Source organism: Penicillium brevicompactum, assembly GCF_028827555.1.
Source record: "Penicillium brevicompactum strain IBT 35665 chromosome Unknown utg000009l_segment0_segment0, whole genome shotgun sequence".
NCBI classification, from domain to species: domain Eukaryota; kingdom Fungi; phylum Ascomycota; class Eurotiomycetes; order Eurotiales; family Aspergillaceae; genus Penicillium; species Penicillium brevicompactum.
In genome coordinates this window covers 754,344-769,728 of record NW_026623212.1, presented here as the reverse complement: position 1 = coordinate 769,728, position 15,385 = coordinate 754,344, and the positions used below count along the sequence as shown (strand labels likewise).

The window sequence follows — 15,385 nt, the reverse complement described above, 5'->3', positions numbered from 1 at the left end:
ATATTGTACTTCGGTGCCTATTGACTCAAGCCACACGCTGGCTTACTGATATCCATGGATGGCTGACAGCCCCAACCACTGGATTTAACATATGGTCAACAACCAGCAACGCCACACCTTATGCTATTTCCTTCGTCAGGGCTGTTGCATTCTGCATGCCGGTACCTGACATGACAAATAACTCACCATCCACAGCTATTTAAAGTGCAGTGGTGCCCATTTCGTTGAAACCCAAGGTTCTCCTAGAGTTGGACTTACCGTCCCGAAAATGCGAGAATGCGAGAATACGAAAGTACGAGAATACGAGCACACGAGGCAGGTAACAAACTAGCCCCACTCTACCATTGTCCATAGTACTCAGAATCTACTCCGTATGGAAACGACTATTCGCAATGCTCTCTTACCTCCTTTTTGGCTCGTTGTTAGTGGACCCTGAGTCCTGACGAACTCACGGCAAAACCGGATATTCACTCTTCAAGGAGCAGATGGAGGTTATAAAACCTGGGCCAGGTCCTACAGATATGGAACTCGGCCATTTTCACTTAGATCCTCGATACCATCATGTGGCTAGTGAAATCTCTCATTATATTGGCTGCTGGGACTTCTCTTGCCGAAGCAATCACGAGCAAAAGCCTCTACAAGCCGTCGACTTGGACACAGGATAACCAAACGCAGGTTCTTCCCGTCCACAATGAAACAGTCTTTCATCTATCTTCGAATGGATCGAATCCATCGATCGTCATTCTGGATTATGGCAAAGATGTTGAAGGCATACCTACCTTCCGAGTCTCCCAGCATCACGGAGATACCAGCCGCTTTGAAATCACATACAGTGAGACTCTTAGTCTTCTTGATTCCTACATGGTAGGTCCTCCTTTCATATCCACCCTGCTATGTTATTATCCAATCTAATGACACGAATGCAGGGCGACGGGCCTTTGACACTTGCAGCAGCAATGGATACCTATCGCGTGAACCGCTATAACATCACTGCAACTGGACTATACAAAAGCGAACTTGTCCAAGGTGGCCTCCGGTATCAGAAGCTCAACCTATCTACCGCCGGTGAAATCGAAATCTCTCACCCCGGGCTGATCCCAACCACCGATGTTACCCCCATTAGCCAGCTTCCCGGCTCGTTCAACTGCTCCGACTCAGAGCTGACGCGCATTTGGCAAACTGGAGCCCGCACCGTTCAACTCTCTGAGCTGCCAGCTCACTCTGTGCCGGAGTTCTGGAAAATTACTCCTGACGGGGCTTTCGTCCACAGTGCGGCACCCCAGCCTTGGGCGGGCAGTGATCTTGGATCTACCTTGATGCAATACACCCTGAAATTTTCTGCCAAGCCGACAGCTGGAGGGTTTGGATTCACTGTCTTGAGTGACACGCTGGGCAGCGGCATTTTTATCTTCGTTGATGCGGAGAGTCGATCAATTTCTGCTCATGTGGGCTCAACAGAGCGAGACTCGGCCCCTCTTGCCTCCATGAAGTTGAACTCGACAGTCTCATACGGTACCTGGCATAGTGTGATTGCAGATGTTAACATGACCGATATCACTATCTCCATTGATGGTCATATGGCTTTGAAGTTCTCTCAAACATCTTCTTTCCTAGGCAGCTTCGGTCTGGGTGCTTCGTTTGGCCAAGCTGTTTACTACAGTAATGTGTCCTTGACAACTGGTGGACGGGAGATTTACAAGTCCTCCCTCGCAGATAAGTCTGCGCTGAATGACTTCCTCCTTGGTACTAATCCCCTGCCCGTGCTTGTGGATGGGTCGCGGAGAGACCGCATTGCCTATGCTGGCGATCTCGAAACCGCTGCCCTTTCCTCATTTGCTAGTACCAATGGCAGGAAGTTTGTCAACGGAACTCTTGAGCTTATGGGCTCTTTCCAGTTGACTCCAGGCTTCTTCGCGCCCACGGCGAAGATCCAACAGCTACCACGCACAGAAGAGATCCAAGCCAATATCACGGGTCTGATTGGCTACTCGTTTTCTCTGGCAGCTACCGTCGGCGACTACTATTCGATGACTGCAGAGCCCGGCTTTGCCTCCCGCTGGGCACCGAGAATACTGCGTCTGCTAGATTGGGCGGATTCACAGACGGTCCCGGTTCAAGATGACATGGACTCAAACAAGCTTCTCAACGTCTCCAATACGCTCGGTGGTGGCTGGAATTACTACGACCCCGCGCAATCAGGCATGGTCATGAGCTTCAATGCCATATATGCCTTCGCCCTGCAGCAATGTTTACCGTTGCTGTCTTTCGCCGGTATTGGAAACCTGTCAACTTACGAGACCCGCCTTCGTGACCTTCGTCATGCGATCAATACTAATTTCTGGAACGAAGAGCTCGGCGCTTATGGACTCTCGCTCTCGAGAATGGGAATAATTTCCCAGGAGGCTAACGCCCTGGCTATCCTTGCCAATGTCCCAACCGCGGGAAACAACAGCAGATCCTCTGCCAGTGTTCTGTCCGCCATGAAACGTCACCTTTCCCTGCCCGCGAGCGGTCGCCCACTCGCGTTCTCCAACTCCAGTGTGAGCGCTGGATTCGAACAGAAAGTCTCGCCCTATGCTTCAGGCTACCATCTGAGAGCCGCCCTTTACGCCAATGATTCCACCACTGCTCAGAATCTGCTTACCTCGCTCTGGGCTCCCATGGCCGATCCAGCCGCAACCAATTATACAGGCTGCTTCTGGGAAACGCTATTGCCAGAGGGCACTCCGGGCCTTGGAGGAAGCACTTCGCTCTGTCATGCGTGGAGCTCTGGACCTACAGCTGCATTGAGTCAATATGTTCTAGGCGTCCAACCTGTTGACGCTGGCTTCGACACATGGAAAGTAGCTCCACAGACCCTCGAGCTTTCATGGGCTGAAGGACTTTATCCGACACCTCATGGGCCCGTGGCAGTGAAATGGGCCTACGATGCAATGGGAGCTCTCAAAATGAAGGTTTCTGGACCTGTGGGTACCCAAGGCATAGTGAAACTATCATTACGACCAGGCCGTACTACAGTTGACAATATACGGTACAAGGTCTCGGGGAACTCGTCTGCTATCACATCAGAACTCACATTTGCTGTAAATGGCGGCTCGACTTTCCATTTCCAGCAGCTTTGAGGGTCACAGAGGCTTGGTGTTAAAGCACCACTGGTGTTTGATAAGGTGAAGTTCTTGATCATTTTCCGAGGTTGGATGACAATGAAAAGAGTTTTGACTTGAGTCTTAGGTTTTGTAAGATACAGGCATATATCAACTTTAGAAGGTGAACTCGTGGACTGGCAAGAGGTCTATGTCGATTTTGATAAAGTTATCTGAAATACATATGTCGATCCTAGATCCCTCCTATTTGAGGTCCCTGTTGACTATTCATTCGCTTTTTTTACCCAAAAGAGTGCTTTTGTTTCACATTGCTATACAGGCTTTTATGCGATCTGCCATTGCCTCTCCGGTTCTGAAGACCGCGAGCTTGCACGCTGAGATATCCAACTCATTCTCAGACTCTACATTGACCTGGACGATTGAGGAGATGGATGCTGATGCTTTTATTGAATTCATTTAGTTACATAGATGGAATATAAAAGTCTAGTGATGAAAAGACAAATAGATAACGCCATGAAATGAATGAACCTCGAAAATCAAGCGCTCTCTGTCTTCGGCTGAGAAAGACTTTCTCCGCTAGATACCGATTGAGCTTTGCTTGGCCTTTCCAGTTTGTCACCTCTCAGAAGAAAGCCGGGGAACAATACAGTCATCACGATTGCTGCCAATGCCATGAGACAGGCGTCAAAGATGTACAGAAGATATTCCGTGCGCATGATGAATCCATCATTACCCTCCACAAATTCAACAACACGGAAGATTGATCGCATGAGAATAAGCAGACACGCGATGTAAAGGCCCCACATCAGACCTTCCCATGTCAGCTTAGTGTCAACGGTGGATGAGCCCACAGTTGATGAATAGGAATGTGGTCTAGCATCAATAAACTGCTCGTTCTTTTTCACGCGCCAGTGGAATATAGCGGCGACGATGACAAAGAATCCAAAGAAGAGAAGTTGGACTGCGAGTCCACCGATCACGACTTTCGCACCGACATCCATCGCAGATAAAGTTCCAGCTGCCATATAGCCACCGCCTTTGAGCTATTAGTATGATGGGATAGATGGGGAAATTTAGGAGAATCTTACCTGCAACCTGTAGCAAAAAGGAGATGACATCTCCCACCACAAAGATCTTTGTCAGGTACCGAACCGGTACCATAGATAGTTCCTCGGCATTCAACTTGACAACGACTCGTCCAAGTGTCATATAAATCGAGGCAGCAAAAAGTGGCGGTGCGACCAGGATCAACATTGTTTGCACAATATACGGACCGAGGGCAAGGGTATCAAAGTGTGAGAAGATGCGCGCGATATATCCCGCACACTCGACTGGAAAGAACATTAGGATCAGGGCTTTTTATGAGAAAGTCCGGAATTGGGAGGATTGCTCACGAAGAAGACCCACGAAAAAGGGTATGAAGAAGTATGTGCGACGTCTGATAATCAAAACGAATTGAACGACTGCCACTATAAAGAAGACAACCGCAAAGACAACCGCTGCAGGAATAGAAGGCGTGTAGCGATAGAGTTCGAATGTGAACCCGGCATCATAACTTTGGTCACTCATAATGAACTCTTGATGGGTATCGTCGAAGTGAATTCCGATATTGAACGAGAGTATAGGCTACTATCAACTACCAGTGCTAGTGAGCAGCAGTCCAGCTCCTTTTTATCCTCGCTTTCACCTTCAACGGTCTCTTATTTTGCCAGCAAGAGAAAAAAAATCGATCTATGTACGAGAATGCGAGCGTGGCGAAGGCAGTAGAATAGCTTACCCAAGGTTGATAAGGCGTGGCAGCAATTGAAATGGCTTCTGATTGGACTGGTGACAAGTAAAATTTTGCTCACAAGCGGCAAAATTGGTACAATCCAATAATCTTGAATCTTTAGTTATAAGATTCTGTGGTTGAACCGAGAAAAAGGCCCGGGGATCTGCCGGGAACGGGGCTCGAAAATACGAAAGTGCGAGAATACGGGAATGCGAGAATGCGAACGATGGATATGGGGCCACGGGGGTACCGACCCAACGAGTCCAACTCCACCGGGCGCATTAGCGTTGCCACTTAATAAAGTCAGGCTTAGCTTCTTGGAATTTACCCACATTGGGTATAGCAAAATTATGATACCGAGGCGAGACGGTGACTATTTTGTATACCATTCATCCTAGCTACCAGGAAGCCCATAGAAATGACCTACAGCTTGATTTCTAGGCCTACCCTTAGATCATTGATTCTAAGGTTGTATCAAATACACTACAGTGATCTCAGAAACATATCCACTCTCTTTGTTATCTTCTCACAGCAAATAGTATGATGCCGTATCCAGTTATACGATGACATAAAATTCGTGGACTAGTTGCTCTGACTCTAAATTTATAGTTCTGACAAGCTTGGGAATTTCATGCAACTGCCTCAATTTATTTTTAGAGTCCGACACCATTGGAAATCTCCAAGTTTGTACCAAGTCTCGAAACCCTAAGATGATTCAGTTGGATGTGCAATCTGGTGTCTCCGTAGTCCCAAGCGCCAATGTGCCATTCGTCGCCTCAGAAGTCTTTTCTACATATGCCCAAGCACAGCTAAAATGTCGGATTTCAAGGTTTATTGAAGTCAATTGAGAATCGCTGTGAAACATATCCCAATCAATGTAGCATCAAATTGGTCACTCGCATAACCGCTAGCTACCTTTCATAAAGATTGATATAACTTCCGTTATCTGCAGACACAGAAGGAACGGATTCATGAGGAAATACATCCCCAGCATGAATGACATGGAACAAAATCTGAACAAGGAACATTGGGGCAGCATCAAAAATGTACATATACACCTCGTGAGTGGGGATGGCGCCGTCATTTCCTTGCGCAAACTCGATGACGCGGAAGACGCATCTAAGAATGACAATGGCAGCAGCTACCAGTAACATCTTTAGCAAGGCGCTCCAGGTATATTTGCCGTGCTGCGGGATCATGTATGACTTCGGAGACGACCGCATCCGCTTCCAAAAGATCAATGAGATCACAAGAAAGAATCCAAAGAACAAAAGCTGAACGAACAAACCAATTAACATGATCTTTTGTCCCACGTTCGCCATTGTTGGCTGAGCCATCATACCACCTCCACCTGCTTGGAGAAAGAATGCGATGACATCCCCGCAAACGAATATTTTGGTAACTCGGTTCGGACGAATTACGCTAGCTTCTGGCGCATTGACGAAAAAAACCACACGACCGTATATCATATACAGAGTGGCAGCGTAGAGAGAAGGTGGAAGGATAATGAAGAGGGATTGGATGATATAAGGACCGAGCTCGAGGGGTGACTTTGCGGACAGATATCGAGCAATATAACCGGCGGTCATCACTGGCCATTGTCAGCGAAAACTCAGAAGCCAACAAAGGCGGAGAACTTACTAAAAGCTCCAGCAGTTAAGGAAGTGTAAAACAATGTCTTTTTTCTCACCATCGTGATCAAATGCCAGACGGCACTTGTACCAAAAAGTATAGCCATGATGATTGTTGCGATCTCGCTTGGTTTATATGGGTAGATACCAGATCGAGTGCTTGAGTCGGTACTAGCCATGATGATATAGGGGATTTTTGTGGACTGGACGACCCAGATTGTGAGCAGGTAGATTTGCTGCAAAATTTCTTTCAAGGGGCGAGGTTCAGCTGCTTTATAGCAATGGTCAATTTTGAGTGCTGAGCGCAACGCCGAAGAATTATGAGAAATCAGACAGTGAAGTCGGCTTCTGGAAAGCCAAGATCAAATATAACTACCACGAGGTATGGGGCTGTAGAATTAACACGCTATCGACTTCGTTGCAAACTGTGGATATACCCACCAATGGCCTCGAGTCTACCGTCTTCAAATTTTGCTTTGATCCCGGGCAATGGTTTAATTAAGAACACATACTCAAATCTGCCCGCAGAATATCATGGCCGTCATAGCAGTTTGATATCAACTTTGAAAGTTTCCTTTTATCTTTCGCTACCTACATGAACCTGGAAGTGCAAGTGTGCTTGCAAGAGACAAATGTGATGCCAAAATAGCACCTATTCTTCATGGTATTATTGTCACGCCACGCCACTAATTTGAGCGACGGATGGAGAAAAGCCCAAAACACATGTTATACGATGCTAGCGAAAATTTACTATTCTCCTGAGTATAGGGCTGAGGCTCTTGGGTATATTAGGACCAGGTATCGTCAAGTGATTGGAGGGTCCAGTGGACCAGATCCGTATTCGCATTCTCGTATTCTGGTTTTTGAGCTCGGTCTCCCAAGTCCCTGGTCCGTTCCAGACTTGACTACCCTGTTTCACCTCAAATATCCTCAAATATCTGCATTTGGACTTTCTTGCGGTATGCCGACCTGGAATTATTGACAAATTTCCATTCAGTGCACGAGCAGGATCACTCCATACTGCTTGCCTCTTCATTCCCTTTCCCCTCTCCCCGATCGGTCATCCGTCAACCTGGACATCGGAGGCCTTTGTACTCGATCATAAAGTAATTACTCTGTTGAGGGCTCATGAAACATTGGTCACTTCGGTAAAACATCCATCGCTCTTGGGATGAGCCGAACTGAGATGCATCGCGGCAATAATGCTGGCGAGTAATGAAGTTACCGCTAGACGTCGTTAGTGCTGATCAAATGGCAAGTTGTTGGCGCATAAACCTACCAAGGACACATTGTAACTCGAAATACCCAAGTCTTTCCACCATGAGCCCAGCCAGAATGGGCCCAACAAGAAGGCCTGACATCCAGCTCATATTTGTTATGGCAACCGCGCGTGAGTATCCTCCATGAGAACCGAACATTCCCGGGGTTTGCTCTTCCAGTTCATCAATGGTCTCTGAATCAACGAGTTGGATTATTATTGGGTATCCAGATTTGAGATTGCCACACTCACCAGTTGCTTCCATCATTCCAACGCCATTGAGTAAGCACATTAGACATCCAACTGTCGTGGTACACGTTGCATATATCATCTTTCCCCTGTTTCCAAACGCAGCCCAGGGGAATCGCTCATCACCTGCCATACCAAGTAGCCACAGGAAGGGAGCAAGTGAGAAGAACCCGATGGTTGTGGGGACGCGAGACCCGACTCGATCTTTCAACCATCCGACAATAGGCGAGAGAATCATTCCCGGTCCTTGAATCGATGCAAACAAAAGCCCGACTTGAAAAACGCCCCAATCAAAGGTATGCCGGACATGCATTGCAAGAGTTGATTCAAAGCTAGCAATAAACAGAGCAAACACGAAGTAGCAGAGGATTCCGGCCGTAAAGCGAGGTTGGCGGAAGATATACACGTAGAATCGCCAGCCGTTAAGTTCACGGGGAGAAGACGGAGTCCCTTTCAGAAGCGGTTCTCGCTCAGAGCAACCTCTGCCCTCTGCACAGAGAGATCTTGAGTTGGTTTGGTCGGTAAGTTTGCGCAGTGGCTTTTCAATCATGAGGAGGCGCATGATAATGTCCACAACGAGAAACAGAGCGGCGCCAGACCATGCAGCCCAATAGCCTCCAATTCCAAATAGAAACCCAGCAATAACAGGGCCAGAGCATGTCCCAGCAGAAGTGAGAGTTGAGCTTAGCCCTGCTATCTTGCCCATGTGTTCGGACCCTATATTCTCTGCCATGGTCGCTATACCCACGATGTATAGTGCGTTGCTCACGATGCATTGGAAGAAGCGACCGATAATTAACCAGGTCACTGCAAAGGTTAGTAATTTCTCTGATATTGGGACTCAACTGCCAGATTGGACTTGCGGGAGGTTGTCATTGAAAGACATAGAACACTTATCAATGTCAACACTAACAGTGCTAGCAGTAGAACCTTTTTGGATTTGGCTCGGTCGGCTATGTCTCCAATTAGAGGGCTCGAGACTATTGACATTAGAGCTCCTTCGACAAGGAAGACCGATGTATACCGCTGCGTGAGAGTTGCATCTAATCCTAAGCGATTCTCGAATATATGAGGAAGTAAAGGGACCATAAAGGCGAAGAGCATTTCATCTAGATGATCGACTTCTGTCAATAACTTCGAGTGTTCTTCGCAGCCTAGTTAATTGATTTTCCAGACAGACCAGTGAATAATGCCATAGACATGCTACTCAGGATGAAAGTATCAGATGAGCGCCATCGATAACCCCATGATGGCCGTGGAGCCAGATTCCGGCTTTCAGATAAAGTGATCATTTGGAGAGTTGGGCTTGAAAAAGGCGACAGGCATCAAACTTGTTTGAGTGATAAATCTGAGGGGAGAAAAGACGTGGGGGAAAATCCTGGAAGAGTCCGGTCTGCGGGAAAAGCAGTTAGATATGGTCTCCAAGGCTGCCCCAGCTGCGATCTCGTAACTTGGATACTTGCTTTTTCGTGTCTGCCACCACAAACATCTTCTCCGACGCGCATGCCCAGCCGCCCCAGCTGTTTCCGTCACCCAAGGCAGGCGTCAGCTGAAGGCTTCCTATGGGCCAATTACCAGCCAGCCCAGTCTCGGATGAAATGGTCGTGTTCCGTCCCTCAAAGTTCTTTTAGAACATCTACCAGCCAGAAAAAGCTCATCAGGTTGATGGAATTTCCTTTTTTGGGTCACGTAGGACAGAGCCAGCAGCTATTAGATATAAGCTTATTTGGACCGTGCAAAACCCGCGGGAATAGAACCGAATCAATACCCACTTGGGCATCAGCCAAGCTGAAGTAGCAACCAATAAAAATCCCTGCTAAGATTTTCATTTTGCGAAGGCAAGACGATGATCCCATCAACGACTCTCACGAAGATTTATGGATGAACCATCGTCGACGCCAAAAGGAACTCTGAATTCCCCGTATCAAGTTTCGTTTTGATTATATCTTAGATCTGAATCTTTGGGTGGCTACTAGCTACATTGTCGATCGCAGAGTGTTTACGGAGTAGATAGATCGATGTACGGAGTAGGGTGAAACTCACCCCTTTTAGACATTAGAGGTAAAAGGCCCCAATCTGAAGTATTGATGAGAAGAGACCGCGTTCTCATCGGTTTTTCAAGGCTCTCTCTCTCAAGTCGGTTGCTAATGCATTAATCTCCACATCGCTTACAATTCTTTCTACACTGCGTACTCCGTACAGAGCTACCACCTACGGGATTTTCGCGCCCATGAACTGTTCTCCAACCCTGGGATCTTCAGGGCTGTAAGCTGCTATAAAGATATGAAAATGTGGTTAAGTCGCTGGATCACTCCCTGAAATTTCCCAAGGTAGGCCGGTCCTTACTTTAGATTGCTAAATTGAGGAACTAGCTTCCAATATGGAGGTAAATAGCCTACCCTTTCTATCTTCCGAACATGATACCCCTAGCCCCTTGAAAACAATTTCTCTCGGGCTCGACAGCCTTATATTGGGTGGAAATAATTTTATCAGGTATGAAAACTGGTACTCTAGCTCTCTTTATGCATAAATGCGAAACCTGGTGTGGAGTTGAGATGAATGGGCACTTTGTTAAGATTAGGATAATTTGCGAGCCGAAGTAATTTTAGAAAAGACTTTCATCCGAAAGCCTAGAAGCAGCAGAAGTGAGGTGTCGATCTTGAAACGATCAACTAGTCCTGACAGGTGGGGTTGATTATTGACAAGGCAACTACCCTCTTTAAAACCCCTTTCTTTTCCTCTCGACCTTCACCACACCTGTGCCAAACATGTCAGACCAAATCGAGCAACCATCAGTCGTACCTGAGAAGCGAGAGGGAGTGGAAGCGGAGAAGGCCCTGGAGCCTTCAATTGTTGCCGACCCGCCTGCGCAGGAGAGCGCCGCAAAGGATGAGCCAGTAAAGGAAGCCGACGTCGCTGCCCCTGCAGCTCCCGCCAAGGAGCCAGAAGCCCCCAAAACCGAGGAAGCCAAGGTCGAAAAGCCCGCGTACCTGACCAAGACCCCTGCGCTGGGTGAGCTCTTCGATCGCCTCCCATCCATCCTCAGTACCATTGGACACAATGAAATGTGGGGCGTCGAGCTCAAGGACTATAATGATGTCCCCACTGTCAACGTGCTGATCAAATTCCTGCGCGCCAACGAGGGCGACGTCAAGGCCGCCGAGGACCAGCTCAGCAAGGCGCTCAAGTGGCGCAAGGATGTGAACCCGAAGGCCTTGACAGAGTCTGGCAAGTACAGTGCCGCCAAGTATGGAGGATTGGGATACTTGACAACATATGAGGAGAACGGTCGGCCATTGGTGTTTACTTGGAACATCTACGGAGCCGTCAAGGATGCGAATGCGACTTTCGCCAACGCGGACGAGTAAGTAGAGAGAAAGATGATGAGCCACAACCGCAAGGATCGAAACGAAAACTAATGCGCTACAAACAGATTCGTCCAATGGCGCGCCGCTCTCATGGAACTCGCCGTGCAAGACCTGAAGATGGCAGATGCTACCGAGGTCATCGAGTACGACGGCGAAGATCCCTACCAGATGTTCCAGGTGCACGACTACCTGAACGTCAAGTTCTTGCGCATGGACCCCGCCGTCCGCACCGCTACAAAGAAGGTTATCGATGTCTTCTCCACTGCATACCCAGAGCTCCTGCGCGAGAAGTTCTTCGTTAACGTTCCCGCAATCATGGGCTGGATGTTCAGTGCCATGAAACTCTTCCTGAGTCGCAACACCACCCGCAAGTTCCACCCGATCAGCAACGGCGCCAACTTGGCCCGCGAGTTCTCGCCCTCGATCCTTGAGCAGCTCCCCAAGGTCTATGGTGGAAAGGGCCCTGAGCTGAAGGATAACGCCAGAATTGTTCCTTTGACTGAGGAGCCTGTCGCCGCAAAGGAGGAGGCCCCCAAGGAGGCCCCCACGGAAGCTCCCCAGGAGGAAGCTCCCAAAGAAGTTGCTCAGCCAGAGGCTCCCAAGGAAGCTGCCAAAGAAGAGGCCGCTAAGGAGGCCGCTCAGGAGGAAGCCCCCAAGGTTGAAACTACCAAGGAAGAACCTGCAAAGGATGGAGCCCAGTAAATCTGCATTTGGCCGATACTGTTTCTCGTGATACCCGGAGGAGCAGTGAAGAACCCTCCCCACTCTTGTTTTCCCTGGTTTATTGTTATCGATGTCTCGATTGGAGACACCACATTGTTATTCTGTGATCATTATTCATACCTAATTTATTACTTCGTTTATCATAATTGCGAGCCCTGCTTTTTCTCTCCCTTGATACTCAAGCGTGAGCGTTGTTGACATCGTGAATCCGAATACTAGATTTCACGCCTGAATCCTGGGCCCTGCGGTTAATGATATCGAGAACCTCGTTGGGTGGCAGTTTGGACTCCGCTTCGATGATCGCTTGGGATGGCTCCAATTCTTTTCGGTGTGCCCACACTAGATTGGCAGTATCATTGCGCGGATGATTATGTCTTGCGTCGAGGATAGAGAGGGCCCATCCTTCGGGCAGGCACTGGAGTAAGGTCCTGAACATGCACCCGCAATTCTTCGTTCCGCATTGCTGCTTGATCTCATGTGTAACCACGATCGCAGATCATGTAGTAGCGATCGTCTTTTGTGGTTGCTTTCGTGAGTTCAAAGCCTTCTGAAAGTGACCATATTGTAGACATTGCTCCGCTTCTTCAAGTGATTGGAAATGGACACTGGTCGACCTGCTCTCAAGTGTTGTCTTGTAATCTTGAGTAGTGGTTTTGACTGGGGAAGCGACCTCGATGTTGACTTCTTTCATAGTTTTATTGGGGGTGGGGGTGTTTTGATGGACTGGTTTTCGTGTTGGAGAAAGCCGGATAGGCATGGCTCTCTGAAAAGGATGCCATGGCTGCGAGGACTGTCTAGGGGTAGACCTTCTGACCGGCTGCCATGATGAGAGTTGTTTGGAAGTACTTTTCTGTTCTGGCTTCCATAAGTGGGGAAGCGTTGACTCAGATTCGCTTTCCCGTCGGGGAGGCTGCCATAACAGCGGAGAATGTTCCATAGTTGCTTGCAAATATCTGAGCTATGTAGGATCTGGAAGACTCGCAAAACACACTCCGTTGTACGGAGTGGGTATGGCTATCATGGCAAGTTCACCGATAAATAACCCAATGGAGCTCGGTGGAAGGAACAACAGCTGGTACGGTTGACTGCAATACCATTCGCGCAACTCTTATCGACAAGCTTTCTCCCTCCATCGACTTGGCCGCGTTACATTCGTCTCAATACTGTCTTTGGATTTAAGAAAAGACATTAGGCCATTGCTTGCTTGGTCAATTCTGTGGATCCGCTGGCGGTTGCCTCAGAATGCGACTCGTCTTTTAATCACTTCTCCAAGCTCCCTATCAAGACGACCTCAGCTTTCGCGATAGTCACTATCCCGCAAATCCATCGCTCAGCTTCAGCTCAGACTCACTCTAGCCACCATGTCTGTCTGGAATCCCGATAACATCCGCGACGTCGCCGAGTCCGTCGGTATCCTCAACCTGAACCACGATGTCACCGAGAATCTAGCCCGTGACGTTGAATACCGGGTTGCGCAGGTCCTTGAGGAAGCGCTCAAGTCGATGCGCCACGGCAAGCGCACGGTTCTCACTACACAAGACATTGCGCTGGCATTGCGGAACCTGGATGTCGAGCCACTCTATGGTTACGACTCAACCCGGCCCTTGAAATTCGGCGAGGCCTCCTTGGGACCCGGTCAACCGCTGTTCTACGTTGAAGATGAAGAGGTGGACTTCGAGAAGTTAATCAATGCGCCTTTGCCCAAGGTTCCTCGCGAGGTTTCCTTCACCGGTATGTGGATATATCCCTTATTGAAATGTGCTGGGCAGTTATTAATGGCTATGATAGCCCACTGGTTGGCAGTGGAAGGCGTGCAGCCATCGATCCCCCAGAACCCTACCGCTGCTGATTCGCGCAACCTCGAACTGGTCTCCAAGGGCCCCAACGCCAACTCGACTTTGGCCGCTATGAGTGGCTCGGGAGATGTCGCTGTGAAGCCTCTGGTTAAGCACGTGCTCTCCCGTGAGCTTCAGCTCTACTTTGAGAAGGTCTGCAGCGCTTTCCTCGATGAGACTAGTGAGGATTACCGTACCTCCGGATATTCCAGTCTTCGGGAGGATCCGGGCTTGCACCAGCTCGTTCCCTACTTTGTGCAATTTGTCGCCGAGAAGGTCACCCACAGTCTCAAGAATGTGTTTGTTCTTACTCAGGTGATGCATATGGCAGAGGCGTTGGTCCAGAACAAATCCCTATATGTCGATCCCTATGTGAGTCGACTCCATCGGTGTGATGAGGTCCACAACTAACACTTTCAGATTGCATCGCTCGTTCCGTCCATTCTCACCTGCCTCATTGGCCGACAACTCGGCGGAAACTCCGATTTCGAAGAACAATTTGCCCTACGCGACATGGCGTCCTCTCTACTCAGCCTCATTGCCCAAAAATACTCACACTCCTCCCACATGCTCAAGCCTCGCCTTGTGCGCTCTTGCCTGAAGTCCTTCCTTGACCCATCCAAGCCATTCGGTGCCCACTACGGTGCGGTCATCGGAATGCAATCCATTGGAGGCTCCGATGTCGTGCGCGTTCTGGTCGTGCCCAACTTGAACGAATACTCCAAGCTCCTCAGCGATGGTCTGGATGATTCTTCCCGTCGCCCAGCTGCTGAACGAGTCATGAACGCACTCCTGGCCGTCCTGGCCTCCCTCCGTGGTAACAAGCAGGTTGTGACGAACGGACACACCGTGACTGAAGACTTGCGATCGCAACTTTCCGAAAAGGTGGGCGAGCTCTTTGCCGCGAAGATCGTGGAGGCCAACGAGGTACAACTGGCTCATGCTCTTTTGGATTCTTGATCGTTATGCGCATTCAACAAACCATATTCACATGGAACGGCGTTATTTGGCGTTGATTAGGAGGGCTGAGACTCAAGGGGACTGAGTACCTTGCTCCGTTCGGCCAAGTTTTATCTTGAAATGGTCTCAGTAGGCAGAATCTGGAGATAATAATTATGAATACGGTTGCCCAAATGTTGAGAGGTCAAGCCTCGAAGACACTGTGAAACCCCAGTAGACATAGATGTTTCGGAAGAGACAGGACCTCTGGCGAAGCAAAAGGCCCAGTATTCTGAAATTTACCAAGTCAATTTCAACATGCGCAAGTAGTTCAACAAAGTCGCCAGGTCACCCTGGGTAATTTGTGATAGCAACTTTGGAAGAGCAAAAGCGAGCGCGACGAGTCGAACCGGGGAGCACCGCTCGTATTCGTATTGCTATCCGAATCGGGTAATCTGTGTCAGTCTTGTATCCAATTAGTTGCCATTCTCAGCATACAAGCATGTT

General features: G+C 48.8%; 7 protein-coding genes across 7 annotated transcripts; 3 read left to right on the top strand and 4 right to left on the bottom strand.

The window, feature by feature from the left end:
• Positions 1–561: 561 nt before the first annotated feature.
• On the top strand, positions 562–3,122 carry N7506_011738 (putative alpha-L-rhamnosidase C; the record flags this gene model as incomplete). The annotated part of the gene is made up of 2 exons (XM_056961029.1): positions 562–864; positions 927–3,122. 2 exons carry the CDS (start codon positions 562–564, stop codon positions 3,120–3,122), a joined length of 2,499 nt encoding a protein of 832 aa, XP_056805563.1.
• Positions 3,123–3,640: 518 nt separating this feature from the next.
• Positions 3,641–4,673, bottom strand: N7506_011737 (RTA1 domain-containing protein; the record flags this gene model as incomplete). Its single annotated transcript, XM_056961028.1, has 3 exons — positions 3,641–4,140; positions 4,193–4,435; positions 4,499–4,673. 3 exons carry the CDS (start codon positions 4,671–4,673, stop codon positions 3,641–3,643), a joined length of 918 nt encoding a protein of 305 aa, XP_056805562.1.
• A 1,113-nt stretch (positions 4,674–5,786) lies between these two features.
• Positions 5,787–6,685, bottom strand: N7506_011736 (RTA1 domain-containing protein; the record flags this gene model as incomplete). Its single annotated transcript, XM_056961027.1, has 2 exons — positions 5,787–6,466; positions 6,517–6,685. 2 exons carry the CDS (start codon positions 6,683–6,685, stop codon positions 5,787–5,789), a joined length of 849 nt encoding a protein of 282 aa, XP_056805561.1.
• An 888-nt stretch (positions 6,686–7,573) lies between these two features.
• N7506_011735 (uncharacterized protein) lies at positions 7,574–9,305 on the bottom strand (the record flags this gene model as incomplete). Its single annotated transcript, XM_056961026.1, is given in 6 exon segments — positions 7,574–7,733; positions 7,812–7,959; positions 8,017–8,710; positions 8,730–8,820; positions 8,927–9,122; positions 9,194–9,305. The coding sequence occupies 6 exon segments, from the start codon at positions 9,303–9,305 to the stop codon at positions 7,574–7,576; spliced, it is 1,401 nt and encodes a 466-aa protein (XP_056805560.1).
• Positions 9,306–10,781: 1,476 nt separating this feature from the next.
• On the top strand, positions 10,782–12,083 carry sfh5 (CRAL/TRIO domain protein; the record flags this gene model as incomplete). The annotated part of the gene is made up of 2 exons (XM_056961025.1): positions 10,782–11,377; positions 11,447–12,083. 2 exons carry the CDS (start codon positions 10,782–10,784, stop codon positions 12,081–12,083), a joined length of 1,233 nt encoding a protein of 410 aa, XP_056805559.1.
• Positions 12,084–12,282: 199 nt separating this feature from the next.
• Positions 12,283–12,565, bottom strand: N7506_011733 (uncharacterized protein; the record flags this gene model as incomplete). The annotated part of the gene is made up of 2 exons (XM_056961024.1): positions 12,283–12,519; positions 12,545–12,565. The coding sequence occupies 2 exons, from the start codon at positions 12,563–12,565 to the stop codon at positions 12,283–12,285; spliced, it is 258 nt and encodes an 85-aa protein (XP_056805558.1).
• A 900-nt stretch (positions 12,566–13,465) lies between these two features.
• N7506_011732 (TATA-binding protein-associated factor TAF6) lies at positions 13,466–14,899 on the top strand (the record flags this gene model as incomplete). Its single annotated transcript, XM_056961023.1, has 3 exons — positions 13,466–13,835; positions 13,893–14,311; positions 14,360–14,899. 3 exons carry the CDS (start codon positions 13,466–13,468, stop codon positions 14,897–14,899), a joined length of 1,329 nt encoding a protein of 442 aa, XP_056805557.1.
• Between the last annotated feature and the right edge of the window lie 486 nt (positions 14,900–15,385).